The sequence below is a fragment of the Adiantum capillus-veneris genome, chromosome 26 (genome assembly GCF_014529385.1).
Source record: "Adiantum capillus-veneris isolate H3 chromosome 26, ASM1452938v2, whole genome shotgun sequence".
NCBI lineage: Eukaryota > Viridiplantae > Streptophyta > Polypodiopsida > Polypodiales > Pteridaceae > Adiantum > Adiantum capillus-veneris.
The window spans coordinates 17,963,809-17,980,762 of NC_140956.1; the positions used below are offsets into that span (position 1 = coordinate 17,963,809).

The 16,954-nt window shown below is 41.9% G+C and overlaps 1 protein-coding gene across 1 annotated transcript; it reads right to left on the bottom strand.

Moving 5' to 3' along the window:
• Positions 1–10,421: 10,421 nt before the first annotated feature.
• On the bottom strand, positions 10,422–14,968 carry LOC147423071 (pentatricopeptide repeat-containing protein At3g09040, mitochondrial-like). Its single transcript, XM_086501156.1, has one exon. It carries the CDS (start codon positions 14,565–14,567, stop codon positions 12,324–12,326), a length of 2,244 nt encoding a protein of 747 aa, XP_086357282.1. The 5' UTR covers positions 14,568–14,968; the 3' UTR covers positions 10,422–12,323.
• Positions 14,969–16,954: the final 1,986 nt, after the last annotated feature.

Consider the following 16,954-nt stretch of genomic DNA (forward strand, 5'->3'; position numbering starts at 1 on the left):
CATTGACTTTAGGTGACGCATATTGGTGCCCAACCACACACACACACACACACATACAGATTGAGGAGCTTGCCTTTCCTGTAGTGTTGCTGCACGTCGGGGGACATGGGCTTTGATGATGCATGGAGCAAGTTCGTGGATACCTCTTTCTCCATTTATGGCAATGATGAAGCTTATCAAGCAGTCTTTACGGAACCCTCATCATCCATGATTGCTATACCTACCGAGGAGAACGTTGATCCCTTTCTCCAATGATTTCAATGATTTTCATTATGTAATGATTTATTATTTATGTCGAAATATGTGATTGCAACTACTGCGGTCTGCGCTCACCGACTGTCTACGCATTGTTTTGTCAAGTTTAGGTAATTTGTATAAGATACCAACTCCCATCCTACCTCCTCCCAGTTAATATCCAGAGGCTTAAGTAGATGGTTTTGTAAGGCATTTTCTTGACGCACCAAAAATCTATATTCTCATCCCTAATTCTAGCTCTAGCTAACAAATAATTTGTCATAAATAAAAGCTTCTAGGCAAAGGCAGTTCAAGATCAAATTACTTTTGGGTTGTTTGTCCAATCAGTCACGGTTAATCATCGTAGACGTCTGTCAGTCCTCAATGTAGTTTTGTCTCCCACATTGCACTATAAAATCCAATCAGATCTCCTTACCTACATTTTTTTTCTGTCTTGTTCGTGGTTTTTGTCTATCTGTGCTATTTCGTTAGGACTGCAACATTTTGTCACATTTCCATTTTCGCAGGGCTATGGCTAACTTTTAATTTGTGTTCCAGCTTCATTTAATTTATTTTGCGATTGTTGAATCAAAGTGCTAACACTGTATGTTCTAAATATGTGATCGCACACTAATCTTGAATCAAATTCTCAACAGACAACATAGTCTTTTATTTTATTTCAAATTACTAACACAAAATTAACATATTTTGGAATTGTTAATTATACTATGGTGCAAGTTTGATAGTCGCAGTTCTCCTTAGCTTCTACATTTTATTCATCTTCAAGTACAACATCAACAGTCCCATTATGTTTGGCATCGAAACAGGTGAGTGGGGATCTCCAAGTAAAACCCAGCATCTCTGAGCTCAAACATTCCATGAAAGTTTGTGTGGGGATGATCTCCATGCCAATCAATTAGTATATCCTTCCGAACATCCAAAGACATCACACATTTGAGTACCGCATGATCGCCCACGCTCCCTCAACCTCCATGAAACCCTCATCAGATTTGCAACATGCGTCCACTGTCTCGTTGGCCAAGGCATCCCCCCCCTTGGGCCATCACTGGACGCACTTACATGCTTTTAAATTCTCTCTTTCTTCCCATACAACTACAACAATGGTCTCAAACAAGTAGATTGAAGATCAAGGCTATGATGTTGGCACAGATAAGGTTAAGCCCACTGTACCGGCTTCTGTACCTACAAAGGCAGATGATAGCAAAGCCTTAAATCAGTCAGTTGGAATAAAGGGAGCAACTGCAAAACAAGGCATCCCCTTACAAAACCAATTACATGGGCCCTGTTGATATGGGGTGTTGTTTGCGGTGCTGCAGCATCTGACATTGGATCAGATCCACACGGATTGTATCAGTTTGTCCTTTGAAAGCCTTAAATGTAACATTTTATTTCATTCCTTTTCTCGCTCGTTCCCCTGGTCTGCTGCATCTGACCCCTCCACAACAGTTTCCCCCCCGCCCGAGACTACTTACAGAAGCGGAGATCGACAAAAATCTTAGGTGACAAATGCAATACCTTTTGCGACGACGCCCAATGTCGGGCATCTACGGGACTTGACGACAATGACGCTGATTGTAGTTCACTTTTCTATATAGACATTGTATTATATCCATAAAGGACTGTATTAGTTTGCTCTTCTAGGTAATTTGTATAAGTTGCAGACTCTCATACTACATACCTAGTACAAGTTTAGAAGAGAAGCTTAAGATTTTGGTCTTGCCAGACATTTTCTTGATGCATATTCTTTTACATATTTTGATGTCTGATTGGCAATTTCCGAAAGAGCAACTAAGGTCAAATCAATTTTGCATTGTTTTCTTTATTCATGGACCAATCTACTATTTATAATAGGGCCTTCACCTGATGTATGCTCGTGATATCATAATTAAACACTAGTCAATGCCCTTTAACAATTATAAATAATAAATTTTACAATGTTAAGCACCTTAGAGACAACAACTTGCGATATCAAGGGGACTACTCCATTTATTCAAACAATAACAATCTACATATATTGATTCCATCTCACTTTTTGATTAATCAGAGGCTCATCATTGTAAATGACTTTTGCTAATTACAGCTCTCTCCCACTTGTATCTCTCTCCCCACGCACAGACTATTACATATTTCAGATGCAGTACATCATCCAGAGTCTAATGATTTATAGAGAGCAACCAAGTAAGTTCTCTCCGCAATTTCATTTTGGGTTTTGGAAAATCTTCCCAGAAACACAAGTAATTATACACTGATAACACTCTCTCAGATACTCATAGTGCTACACATATTTCTTAATACCATTCCACAAAGAACAACAACGTTACATAAATTCAACACATCTAGCTTACTTATCAGCTTGATTACCATTTATTTCTTGAAAGAAGGCATGGCTCTTTTCATTACTTGCATTCTCTAACATTGTGCCAATACTTGTATTAAACGAAATTGCTATTGTGATCATTTCACATTGAGATATGCAGCTACTCACGTGAGTCGCGGTGCTTTCAGTTAAATATCAATTTGTCAGTACTTTGTTACTCAATCTTACTCCAATATGGTGTGAAACAGGTAGTACATTTTTTTAATGTTTTTATGCCCTGCCTAGTCTATTGGTCACATGCACACAGATCCGCCGATTTAGGCAGTGTGTAAATGCTCGTCTTGGTGTAGATTCGCCGATTTAGGCAACACCAGTTATCTGTGCAGATTCGCCAATTTAGGCAGCACACTAACAAATTGCAAAGTCACAATGGTAAATGCAGATTCGCCGATATAGGCAGCATTAGTGCAGATTCGCCGATCTAGGCAGCACGTCTTATTGGTGTAGACTCGCCGGTTGAGGCAACACCGATCACGAAATCATGCTGCAGTGGTTGGCCACCACTGTAACTGGTATGATTTTGTTACCCGGGTACATAATGACAGTGATTTGGATTTGGACTTATATTGTAGAATTGGAATTGGATTGGGATTTGGTATCTGTTGATTGTTATGGCAGTGTTTATATGATGAGACTTGACATTATGAGATTAATGATGAGTGTGACCAATGATATCCTGATTCACCAGGGTATGACATATACTGCTTATTCTAATGGTATGGGACACTAGAATAGGTAGTATGTGGATGACGGCAGGCATAACCAATGTGTCTAATTTTATGGATTTTTTTTCTTTTACTATTTGATACAGATTTCTAATCATTGTTTTTGACAAGTACTGTTTGCAGATTTTTATCTTCGCAACTGAGGACAGTTGCTTTCCAACGGAGAGGTATGTTATAGAAATGATATTTTATGATTTATTGCAGTTGATAGGTGGAAAAGACTAGACCGAGCTAGGCCTATGCGACTGGAAATATATATTGTACATTTTATTATTCAAGTGCTCTTTATGAGCTTTGGCCATTTATGACCGGCCGGCCAGTTTGTACTCACATTGACCATTGAAGAAATCTATAAATGAAATACGTGCAAGAGGGAAATGGTCACTCTTGCACGGGGGGAGATTGTACCCAGTGCTTGTGTCTTGTTCTCTCCTCTCCTCTCTTCTCTCTCGCCGTGCCGGCGTAGCACTCCGCTCTAGGAGGTGCGCCTGCACGTGTTCTTTCGCTCTCTCCCGCTCTCTATCTCTCTCTGTTCGTGTACGACTTGATTATATGCTCACAGGCTTTGTCAGGTATGCGTATTTGCGGTGTTTTTTTGTTTCCATCATGCTATTCGGGGTATTTTGCAGGGACGCTACATCTTCCGTCTGTAGCACATGTACATTTTTGCACACTGACACTGTAAGGCGCACATCATTATTGGTGCACATTTTTGCAACATCATTATTGGTGCACAAAGCTTCATAGACCTTGAAACTTATTCCTGTTTTGTCACACACCTCCATCATCTCTGGAGGCAACACAATGCTCTTTAGCTCATTGAAATACTTCTGCCACAAAACATTATCAATGCCAGCATTGGATGGATCACCTAGTAGCTTAACCAACTCCTTTGGCTTGATGATTTGCTGCAGTAGAGCACGTCCGGATGTTTGAGCATAAGGATCAATTCCCATCATCATTCGAGCCAAGTTTTTGCATATTGAATCACTGTTACACCAACCTGCAGAACATGTAGGAAACCAGAATCTTGCATCAGTATTCTTACCGAGTTTGACGAACACGTTTCTTTCGAGCTCCACCACTTGAGGATAGCAAGGACATCGCTTGTCTCTTGCCCTTACAAATGTGGTAGCCAAGGGGAATGTGTGTGAGATGATCGATTCATCGATGCATATTCCATGAAGTATGTTGTAGTTGAACATAATTGTCTAGTTGACGCTCCTGCTCTTTTTTTGTTGCTGTACTTTTTCATTGAGATTCGCCATCTCATCGTTCAGTTGCTTCATTTTCTTGTTGGCTTCCTCTCTAACTTGTTGTAGATCTTTTGCAGACTTCTCTTGTAGGGATGAATAGGCAACCAAGAGATGTTTACTTGCTTCCCTTTCATTGAAAAAAGTTGAATACAATCTCCAGCAATAGCCAAATAGTCCATCTCTTCCATCTCCAATAAAACATAGAAGCTCGGTGACATTACAAAAGGGTAGTGGTGCATTAGTCGTTGGATCACCTAGGTAAATGTGGCCATCAACCCATAAGTTGATTGCCTTGCACCCAATGCTTTGTAGCTGATCTGCATCATTGGGATTCGATGTGCCAAGTCGCACAATAGCGTGCTCCTGCTCCAAATCAACATTTAATCGATGTCGTTTTGGCCTATTAGTAATGTCTTGCAGTGGAGGGCGATTGAATGACATGTTTGTTAGATAATCAAGCAAAATAGAGAGAGAATGTGTAATGGTGACTGCTGCAAGCAGGGAAAGCTAGTTATGGAGGGAAAAAGTGGAAGGTACTCAGAGATAATAGAAAAGGATTATGTTGTGAAGGGAAGAAAGAGAGGAAGTGTAGCTCAATCTCCTTTGAATTCAAAATTTTGATCATGAGAGATTTAGAGAGAGAAATGCAGCTGCACACAGAGGTAATTGAGTTCTCCATTGCTCTCACCTGAAGTTGGAGTGGGAGAAGCATGAGAGAGAGAGAGAGAGAGAGAGAGAGAGAGAGAGAGAGAGAGAGAGAGAGATAAAGGAAGAGAGTGGGAGAGAGAGTAGATCTGCAACCTTGGAGGATTTGCACTTTCTGTCAGATGTAGGCAGCATAGAATGTCCTCTTGATGATTGGGAGGTGGAAGTGACAAGAGAGAAAAAGGGGGGGGGGGGGAAGAGAAAGAGTTGGCTCACATTTTAGAGAGAGAATGCAGTGAGAGAATATGCAAAATTTGCTTTTTTGGCAGGGGGAGCTAAAAAGTGCTTCTTTTAATGAGAACTAAGTGAGAGAGAGTGTTTTATTTGTAGAGAAAAAGAGAGAGATGGGGAAAAGAGATTTTAAATTCAGTTACCCACCTCTCTTTTGGGTTAAAATAGCCTATTTTCAAAATACAAAATATACAAATGGTATTTTTAAAAATCTCAGCATAGGCCTTTTTGCCCTCTCTTTTAGGCTTGGTCAAACTTGGCTGAAGCTTTAAGCATTTCCTTAAACTGCCAAATAAAGAGGCCCTCCTATACCCCATTCCCTTCCTAATGAAGATGAGCCCAAATTCCCTAACATCATATCTTGCAAATGTATGCCACAAGCCTTAGCAGATCTCACCATACATCGCACTCAAAAAACATCTTTGCTCTACGCTAGCCCAAACAACTGAGAGATTTTCAGGTGGCAATTCACAACATAAACATGCAATTTGCACAAATGTAGCATGAATCAACAAAAGGATCCAAATGAAACGGTGTGTGTATGTCCTGTGTTTTGTACGTCATGTGCAAAGATATGGTGAGTCTCCCCTTCATCTCTTATCAAAAAACTTTGCAGAGATCTTTTTGCTCATGTAGGCATATAGCTGGCAACATTCAAAATGTTGAATGCTTGCAGGCTATGCCACATGTACAATTAGTTGATGTCTCAGGGTTCAGGTTCGACATGCAAAAGGGGCATAGCATGATCGCAGAAGATCTATTTTTTAGCAGCTCTGTCATTGCCCTGCCCTTTCGCTCCAGCCCCAACACTAGCATCTTCCTTGTACATCTCATGTTCTCCACTATCCCCCGTCGCTCCCATTCCCCTGATACACTTTGCATCTTGCTTGTCCCTGTGCAAAGATTGGCATTGATCACTCATTAATGCACGGCTGTTCCACACCCGCGTGTGCTTGAGATATGTTCTTCAACGTTTGAGCACCCTGTCCATCCGCGCACCCGCTCGCAGATGAGCAGTGAGCTCAAGCTATAACTAGGAATGTTATCAAAATAACGAGGCAATTTCCTCCCAAAATTCCCATAATTTTTTCCTAAATTTGTAAGGGTTCTTAGATGTTTTAGGAGTTATGCACACTATCCGTCCGCATGCTCATAGTTCACACAAAAAAATCTTATAATATCTTTCAATTTCTCCAAAATTCCCCTTGTTCTTCTCGCAATCATCTCTTAACCCTTTTGTTTTAGCAACTTTTCATGGAAGAATTACTTCTCCTTCAACAGAAGATGATAGAACTAGAATTTTGGGATAGTATTGTGTGCCCTCAACATGAAATGGCTTATTATCAATAGATGAAAATGACTCTATGCTTGAGCTATTATTGAAGGGTATTTGGGAGTTCCACCAAATTTCATGGGTATTTTGGTAATCTTTCTGAAAGTATTTATTATCTATCTCATGGCACAAGCTAGCATTTGGTAAGAGCACACCATGTGAAAGATCATCAACATGCATGCATACACTCAGAATGCTCTCAGAGAAATGCTTCATAATGCTCTCTTTCTCTTGGGCATGTTACCATATACATGTGGTAGTGATGTGTGTGAACACACTGGGACCTCCTGGGCATTTTTTCCCTCTTTAGGAGGCTTTTCCCCATGCATTGTATATACGCCCATCACTCTAGGGCTATCCATCTTTCCATTGCACATTAAGTAATACACTCTTTGTTGTGTGCGTTGAGCTTCCTTCATCTTCTCCAAGATGTGTGTGTTTTCCTACAACCCTTAATTCCAACAATTGGTACCAGAGCAGGTCACATCCTCCCAGGCTTAGTCGTTAGTGTCACCAGAACACCCCTGCTCATTTTCTCAGATTTCAATGAGCTTTGGCAAGCGTTAGCAGGTCGACAAAAATTTCGACCTCCATTTCCACTACAGGCAGTACTGCACAAGCTATTTCATTATTTTGTGAAAAATTTATGTCAGTGCTGTTTTTTGCATAACAGGTCCTTACGGTCTTCTACGATTTGTGCTATAGAGCATGTCTTTTTTCCGCTCTCCTTCTCCTCTTTTTGGGCAGTTTTCACATCAGGTGCAGCATTTACCATGGCTGACAACAACACAAATGTGTTCAAGTTGTTTTGCTGATGAGGACAGATTGGATGGGGACAATTACCCTATGTGGGCTTATATGATGCAACATGTCCTTGTGTTGAAGGGTGTTTAGAACATTGTGTAGGGCATTGATGTACGTCCTGGTTCTGAGGATACAGGCGATGTTGAGGATGTTTTGCAGGTCTTGCTGCAAGGGTTGCTGTTGTCAGAGTTGTTTTGCCTATGGCTGATCAGGCTCGTTGGGATGTAAGAGATGCGCGAGCTCATGCATTGATTTCATTGTCTGTGAAGCGCATTATCACTCCTCACATCCATTTAACAAAATTTGCAAAACAGGCCTGGGATGTTCTAGCAGGTCTTTATGCAAGCCGCAATGAGGCTAAAGTTGCTTTGCTGCGTAAAGAGCTTGAATCAAAGATTATACATGAGGAAGATGAAATGGACACTTTCCTTGCTAGTGTCAAGGATGTTAATGAGAAACTAATTTCTGCAAGAGAGGTCATTTCTGACAGTTCACTTGTGCAGACTATTCTTGATGCTTTGCCAGATTCTTACTAGACTTTTGATAGTACTTGGAGACTTATGACCCAAGGAAATCCTGAAGTTGTCAAGTTTGATGCATTATGCACATTGTTGTTGCAAGAATCGCTTTCCAAAAAAAAAAAGGACTAGGCAGCATGCAGTTGAACAGGCTTTTATTGCAGCTCAAAGTAAAGGTGGGAACAACAATGTAACCACTTCTTACGATCTGTTGCGAGTGGAAAAACTTCTGTTCCTAATGCTTTTGCTAGCAGAACTTCCTCTGGAAATTTTGGTGATAAGGGCAAAAAGAAGATGCGTTGCCATTATTTTAAAGCTAATGATCATTTGATCAAGCAGTGTCTGAAATTGAAGGCAAAAGAGGCTAAGAAGAAAGAGTTTGGATCCACTACAAGGTCCAATTCAAGTGCAGCGATTGTAGAGTCTTCTATCAAAGGAGATTGTGATGCTGATGCAGAATGGGCATTTAGTGCATAGTGCACTTATGATCATATTGTCCATGATGCATGTATGTCAGTTGCTGCAGATTCACATGTGTGGTATTTTGACAGTGGTGCTACAAAGCACATTACCTCACATCGTGATTTTTTACCTCTATTGAGTCTATCCCTCATGGGAATACGGTGACTTGTGCCAACATTGCCTCTTATCCTGTTCAAGGAGTTGGAAAGATTGTGCTTACTACTGCAAGTGGCAGTTCTTTCACACTTGTTGATGCATTGTATGTATCTGGGATCAAAAAGGACCCTTTGTCTATATTTGCACTTGCTAGACTTGGTCTTGTAGTCAAATTTGTGGATGACACATGTATAGCTCATGATCTCAATTTTGGTGATAAAATTGTTTCATCTTGCCTTTTGCATCGTGGGTTGTATAAGCTCACTTTGTATGACAAGTGTGGACAAAATTTTTCAAATGCAGTTGCAAATTCAACGGCTGTTTCAGATGCGAAATTGTGGCATGCACGTTTTGGGCATCTGAATTTTGCCAGTTTGCTGCGTTTGCAGAAATCTGATATGGTTGCTTCTTTGCAGCCTCTTGAAGCACCTGTCAAACATGTTTGTGAAGGCTTTTGGGTAAAATGCAGCATGCTAAGTTTCCAAAGGATGGGTCAGTTCATGCTACATGCAGATTGCACCTTGTGCATAGTGATGTTTGTGGGCCTATGAAAACTCCGTCCTTGGGAGATTACTGTACATTGGTGTTTTACCCACGACTAGCCAAAAATGCATTAAATTCATGAGACATATACTCCCCCCTCGATCGGAATGGAGGGTGCACATAGTACATTTTGAGACATTTTCAGCCATAACAAGAAATTGCTTGAAGCACATAAAGACTTTGAACTTAGCTTTCAACGGATATACCCCATGCATGTGTGGAGTAGTCATCAATGAAAGTCACAAAGTATTCAAGAAGCTCCCAATCTGCCAACATTCAAGAAAACTTGATGTCTTTGGTGTATGCCCAAAAGACAATAATACAACTACTTCCATCCTGTAGGCTTTAACACCTTTGCATGAACTACCACCTACCTTGACCTTACAGCAATATTTTTTTTTCTACTGTATTTGCATATAAGAGACTAGCATAAGGAAAAATCCTTCTACTTATACTTAAGTATTTCCTTAACATACATTAAGAGCGTTAACATACACTTTCTATTTCTGGATGGTTGGCATTGTTGCTTGGCAAAGTGGCTTCAAACTGTGAAAGAATGTGAATGTATAGTATGACATACTTTTCAAATAAAAAGGGAATTCATGTTCGAATCAATTTCTTTGTTTTCAAGATTCAAAGTCTTTGATTGTCTGTTTTTAAGAACTCTAAATTGAAACAATTTCTCTTCAATGATTGATATAGAGCGTTTCCATATTCTCTTTGTTTAGGTTCATGCTCACATGAGGAGATTCATAGACACTCATATGCAAACATTTAGGTTCTCTGAAGTGACAACCACTCTTGTTCTTTGGAACTATGCCCTGAGGATCTCTCTTCAAATTCATCGTGAAGGCATGGAATAAAGACTCGGATGTAATGAGAAGCACTGACAGCTGAAAAGCACCCAACACTACTATTGTTTTGCAACTGCAATTGACCACAACAATAAGTTAACAAGCTATCAGAAATTCCCCTCTTGCGTTGTGTTTAAAGCAAAGTATGTCCCAACGTAGGCAGGGCAAAGAAGATCTAGGATGTGTATTTTGGATCTTCAAATGTGAGATAGCATGCCAAATATGTTTCATTTTTGAAAGGATATTTCTTTTCTGATGAGTTCTGTAAGGCATTATAATCTCCAACTGGCTGGAGCCTGAACCCTCTTTCCAATGAAGTTTTCAAGGTCGAGCAAGATGCACAAGACAGATTCCATACTGTATATGTCCACCACTACTTCGCAGATGCGGCGCGTATAGAAACACTCACCAATAGACCACATGGCAGACACCATCACCAGTATCCTTGACCTCTTCGGCAAGGCCAATCTATAGATCACACATAAAGATTTGATTGTAGATACCATACCTCTGAGACCATAGATGTGATAAGAAAATACTTGCCCATAACCCATTGATGCCATAGATACAGGCTGCACCAAATGAAGCAAACAATCTGCAAAACCCCATATTGAAAGTCCAGCATCAAGCACCGCCTTATTAGATACATCACGCTTGAGATATGCAAAAAGCAGCTCTGGCTTGTATCTTGCTTTCTAAAACCCAACATTCTATATACGATTTGTAATGTTTAGTATAACCTTGGCTTGCTAAACCTCCTGATAATAGAGTGGTACCCAGAGAGGTAAAATTATCAAAGCACAATTCAACAAGGATGGCTAATGCTTGCAGTGTCAGACAATCTATGCCCACAATTAAAATGGTGGGGATTTCGATTAGACATTATGGCCCATTTCCAACCAGCTCTAACGAATCTAGATACAGGGTCACAGATCTTTCCGCATGTTGCCTAGGCAGATACCCTGAAGGCTGTAATCGCTCTGTAAGCTGGCTGCCCAAAGTCTATGCAGCAGGTAGGGTAACAGCAGTGAGCCGAAGTAGGAATCCACTCTCTAGTCCAAAGCAACAGGCAATTTTTAGAAGCTGTATCTTCCCCCACAAACTATCTGTTCGCGCTAGGTACTCGGCCACATGTAGCCTAGGGGGCCGGGGCCCCTGGCAACGGGACCGGCTCCGAGTTCTCGTAATTGGATGCACTTTTGTAGCATGCTTGAGGATTTGACAACTGACAGATTGAGCCTCATTTGAGGAGGCTTGACTACACGACAGGATACACAGTTGGTACTTTTGGTTGATTGGCATGTGCCTTTCAAGTTTCAGCCCCACAGTGGATGCACCCTGTAATGCAACTCGACATTCTGATGCAGATCAGGGTATGCATAGAGGAGGGGGGGTGTTATTTCCTCGAGGTGTGCATGTAGAGGGTCAGCTGTCCTGCGTTCAGTGTGAGGCCGCTGTGATCTCGGAGTGCACTTTTCAGAGGACTAGAATGCTTGCCTCACATGGACATTGGCTGCTCGATCCAAACCGAGTGGAGGATATCAATGAGGAGTGAGGACTGGTGTTTCTATGGTCTTTTAAAGCTCTGTCGTTAGCTCGGCTGCAGTGGGACCATGGCGAGTGTTTCTGGCAATATTGTTCCTACCCACCTCAGGACCCCCTCTTTCCATTACAGAGCCCTGCTTGGGAGACATATTTTGTGTCCAAGCCACAGACTAGTCCAACAGCAATAGATCATTGGCACCAACAGAAATCACAGACGATTTCTTGACGGATATCTGGGCTCGGCTTTGGGTTGGACACTGGCCTTGGCGGATCACTATTTTTCAGTGGTTGGATGCACCCAAAGGGACTGCAGTGGGGGTCTGACTTGCACATGGTGGACACCCCTCGGCTTGCCCTTGGTGTGAACATCCTCGAGAGAGTCAATGGCACTCCCTTTGGGATTGTATTCAAGCCTAACAGTTTTGGCTTAGGGCAGTGACAAAAAATATCATGTCACATCATTACGACAAAAAATACCTGCAACTGTTAACAATTGCTGTCAGGCACGTCTTATTCTCAAGCCAAGTTCATGAGCACCTATCTACACAGCCTTATAATTTTAACTTTCTGCATGTAGGCGAGACATGAAGACATAAGCCGAAGCATCGTCATCATCCAGATGCAAGGCATTTTTGAAGGCTTGTTTCCCAAGGTTTTTATCACCCAAAGTCTGACAAGCAGCCAAAACTGTAAGCCAAATGGGGAGATTGGGAATGTATTGCATTTTTTTGATTGTGTCCACAGCCTTGCTAAGTTGGCCTGCACGCCCTAGGAGATCAACCATGCAGCTATGGTGCTCAAGAGATGGAGGAATGCCATAGTCTCTAGTCATGGCCTCGAAATAACTTTGACTCTCATGAGAAAGGCAAGCACGACTGCATGCATTCAGTACAGTGACAAAGGTGATTGAATCTGGCTTTATACCATCAGATATCATTTCCTCAAGTATCTTAAAGACATATTTACATTCACCAATTTGAGCATAACCAGTGATAAGCGGCGTCCATGAGGCAACATCTCGCAGAGGGAGCTTGTCAAAAACTTGCTGAGCTCTGATAAGAAGACCACACTTGGCATACATTTCGATTAAGGTGCTTCCTAAAAGAACATCAGCATCCAGCAACCCTTTTCTTTCAACCTCTGCATGTATTGCTTGGCACTTGTCTATAGCCCCTGTCTCACCACATGCTTTCAGACTGTACACAAATGTCAAAGCATTTGGGAGAACGCCCTCTGCTTGCATCTTTTCAAAACAGAAAAGAGCCTTCTCACTATGACCATGTTCACCATATCCTGCAATAAGAGTTGTCCAGCAGATGACGTCTCGAACAGCCAGATCATTGAAGACTTGCTGAGCTTTGTTGAGTAGCCCGCATTTTGCATATAAATCAATCAAAGTGCTACCAACAACAAGGTCATCTTCGCACAAATCCTTTCTAGCAATGTCAGCATGTATCTCAGTACCCTTATGTGTAGCTCCAACTAAGCAACAAGATTTCAAAGCACAGGAATAGGTCACACGGTCTGGATAAACTCCCTCAAGCTTCATTTGCTCAAAACACTTTAGTGCTTCCTCACCATGTCCAAGATTGGCATACCCTGCAATCAGTGCATTCCAGAGAACAATGTTGCGTGACCCAAACATGTCAAACACTCTGCGCGCTCTTGACATGAGCCTGCACTTGGCATACATGTCCACCAGCATGCTACCAAGAGCAATGTCTTCTTCCAAGATGCCCTTTGCCTCAATCTCATGATGTAATCCACAGCCTTTGTTGACGTCTCTTATGTTTCCACAAGCTTTTAAGCTGCAAAGAAAAGTCACCGAATCTGGACAAACACCCTCCAATTGCATTTGTTCAAAAAACGAGAGAGCCTTCTCACTTTGCCCATACTCCACATATCCAGCTATCAAGGCCGTCCACGAGACCACATCTTGAAGCAGAAGCTTATCAAATATCTGCTGCGCTTTTCCAACATGGCCACATCTAGCAAACATGTCTACCAACGTGCTGCCAAGGATGACATTTTCCCCCAGCAGTGCCCTCTTACAAATGTCATCATACAGCTCTTCACCCTTGTCTATAGCTCCCACAACACCACAAGCCTTCAAAACACAAACATAAGTCACAATGTCTGGTGTGACACCTGCAAGCTGCATTTGGCTGACACACTTTAATGCTTCCTCACAGTGCCCGTATCTGACATACCCGGTTATAAGAGCATTCCAAGTAAACACATTAGGAGCAGAGAGTGCTTCAAGCACTTTTCTAGCTTCAACAAAATTGCTGCACTTTGCGTACATATCGACCAACGCACTTCCCACAAAAATGTCTTTATTGAGCACTCCTTGTCTCAAAAGATCAATATGTATGTTTGCCCCTGATTCTTGGTCTTTCAGCTTTGAGCAAGCCTTCAGCAAATCAACATAAGTGCGCGAGTAAGGGTATGCAGAATCCGTTTTGTTCCTGTTGTGATGCAAAGAAAGAGCCAGCTTGGGATTGCCACTCCGAGCATGAGCTGAAATGAGGAAACTACAAGACGATGCATTCATCAGGTGCCTGAATTGAGCAAAAACTAGCTGAGCATCGTGTATAAGACCCAATTCCACATAAACCAGCACAAGATAGTTTCCAATAGAAGCACAGGTGTCGAGAAGTCCTCGTTTAAGGATGTGGGCATGCAGCCACCTAGCCAAGCTGGGAGCACGTTCTGTTTTGCATTTGCGAAGCATACAAACCAAATCCTCAACAGAAGCCTGGGCCAGCAATTCTTGGTCATGGCAGCTTAACAATCTGAGCATTTGGTACACGATGGTCCATCTCTCTCTTTCTCAAGCTGATCGTCCAGCCCTAAATGTGCTTCCTCAGCCTTTTCCTCGTCCTCGTATTCCAGCTCTTCTTCTTCTTTTTCTTCATTCTCGATGTCTGCTCTTCCCCTTTGACCTGAGTGTTGCTACTAGCACAAGGGGTGCAGCTCGACTCCACCACGGACACCTTCATCTGCCATCCCACCTGTGCATCCCAGCATACCATGCCAAATGTGAACAGCACGGGAGTGGGGACCTCAAAGGAATCAGGATGGCTAGGGAGTAGAGGTTGTTGGAGCTGAAGTCCTGGCAGTGAAAAGTCTGTGATGGGTCTCTGTGTTGGCGGGAGCGAAGGCATGTCCTTCAATAGGCTCTTTATGGCCACTCTCATGTCCGTATAAGCCCCCCCCCCCCCCCCCCCCCCCCCCCCCCCCCCCCCGGTCCACTATATGGCACGGTCCTAGGCCAGAGGGGATCTAGGGCCCAAATTTGGGGGCGTGAGGCGGCTTGAATCTCGGCCGTCGGATCTAGGGGTGAACTAGGGGTGAACTTGGGACATATTTCTCCATTGACAAATCATGCATCGATGTCCATGTTGGCATGAAGTAGTGTCTTTGACACTACCTTGTACACAACTGGACACTCAACTAAATGTTTAAAATAGAGATGTACATGATGTCCCACATATGAGGAGAAAGCTCTTGATGAAAGGAACGCACACATGTAATCTTCGACAGATTTTAATTTTTTTCAAAAATATTTTACCATGTGTCCATTTTTCTTGAAAGTACTTGGAAGGTAAAAAATAATGACCACCATTTCATGCTTTGCGGCACGATAAGTTTCACAGTTTGGCATTCTCACACATGAAGAGGAATGCTTAAACTTCACATGGAAAGGAAAAAGGGTTTTCAAAAAATAGTGATGATCAATGATGAACTTGCCTTTCTCACCAAACATAGGCTTAAAATCTACTCCAAGTCTTTAAAACTTTTGCAAATATGCAAAAGTTTCCTAAGCTCACCATTTCTCCCTTTTTTCAAGCAATCAACCTTAGTTTAGTGTGTGTGAGTTTTGAAACCCACCGTGAGAAGGCCCTCTAAGAGTCTCTACATGACCAAAAAAAATAGCCTAAGGCACCTCTGATCCTCAAAGCACATGATCCGCGAAGGTCCAAACTCCAAAGCCTTCTCAAATATTCCTCATGCATGGAAGCAACATATATAGTGCATCTGGCACATGTGCCTTCTAAATACATGCTCATATCCACCTGACTCAAATCTGAAGTGTTTTGGCATTTGTCAACTGACACTCTTGACACCATGTGGGAGGCGTTGTCCACGCATGCAAGGCATATAGACAATCACATCTAAGACGTCCCCTCATCATTGACTTGCTAGGAGGATGTTTGTCCTTAGAAGGGATATGATCGCAATCATAGTTTTTCCATACCTTTCTATACATACATGTATGGAAGTGTCTTGAAAGTAGTTGCAACCATCATTAATGCCTACATCAACCTAATTAAATTTCTTACTAGTTTTGGCCAAGTATTATAGCATTTTTCACACTTATGAATTTTTTTTTCCCAACGGGTTCACCTAACCATATGGTATGGTTGCAACTATTTTTGCGAGGATAGCTCTTACATAGTATGAACAAAAGTATCTGCTCAAAATAGTGCTCAGTGATCATGGAAGTGCTCCTCATCTTTGACTTACTTCCGATCTATACGATCCTCAATCTTATGCGAGACATGCCAAACCTCACCAAGAGTCTTATTTTAAATGGGTACCTTGATGATTGTGGTTATAAGCCATGCTTTGGAAATGGCATGTGGAAAATTTAGAAGGGTCTTTGCTCTTTGCAAGAGGAGATAGATCTAGTACATGGTATCCATTGCATGTTTCTACAGCTCAAGCTAATGTAGTAAACTTGATCAAGCAACAAAATGCCCACACATTGAAGCTCCACCAAACAAACTCCTTATATATAACCACATCTTGCCTATGATATATAGAACCCCTTTCCTTGTGTATACTTTTTAGGTTAGCTACCCTTTATCCTCCCAATATAGTTCCTAACCACTAGGTTAGCTCTCATAAAGCTCTCTCAAAGACATTGGCCAACACTTTCGACCATCTGATACAGAAAAATATTGTGGCGCCATGTGTCTAGTCCCTATGAAAGTTTCATACTCTCCACATGTGGAATGTGTTACTGTATCAATGGATATGCTTGTCTTGATTTAGATCATCAGTCGAACCAGAAGAGTTCTACTCAATACCTCTATCATGCATCTAGAGAGAGGTGGACATGAACATTGAAGCTCCACCCAACCAACTCTTGATATAGCAAGGTCCAAGTTGGAGGCTTTAAGA

Excerpts from the sequence above, each read along its gene's own strand:
- LOC147423071 (XM_086501156.1), bottom strand. The coding sequence starts at position 14,567 with ATGCTCAGATTGTTAAGCTGCCATGACCAAGAATTGCTGGCCCAGGCT.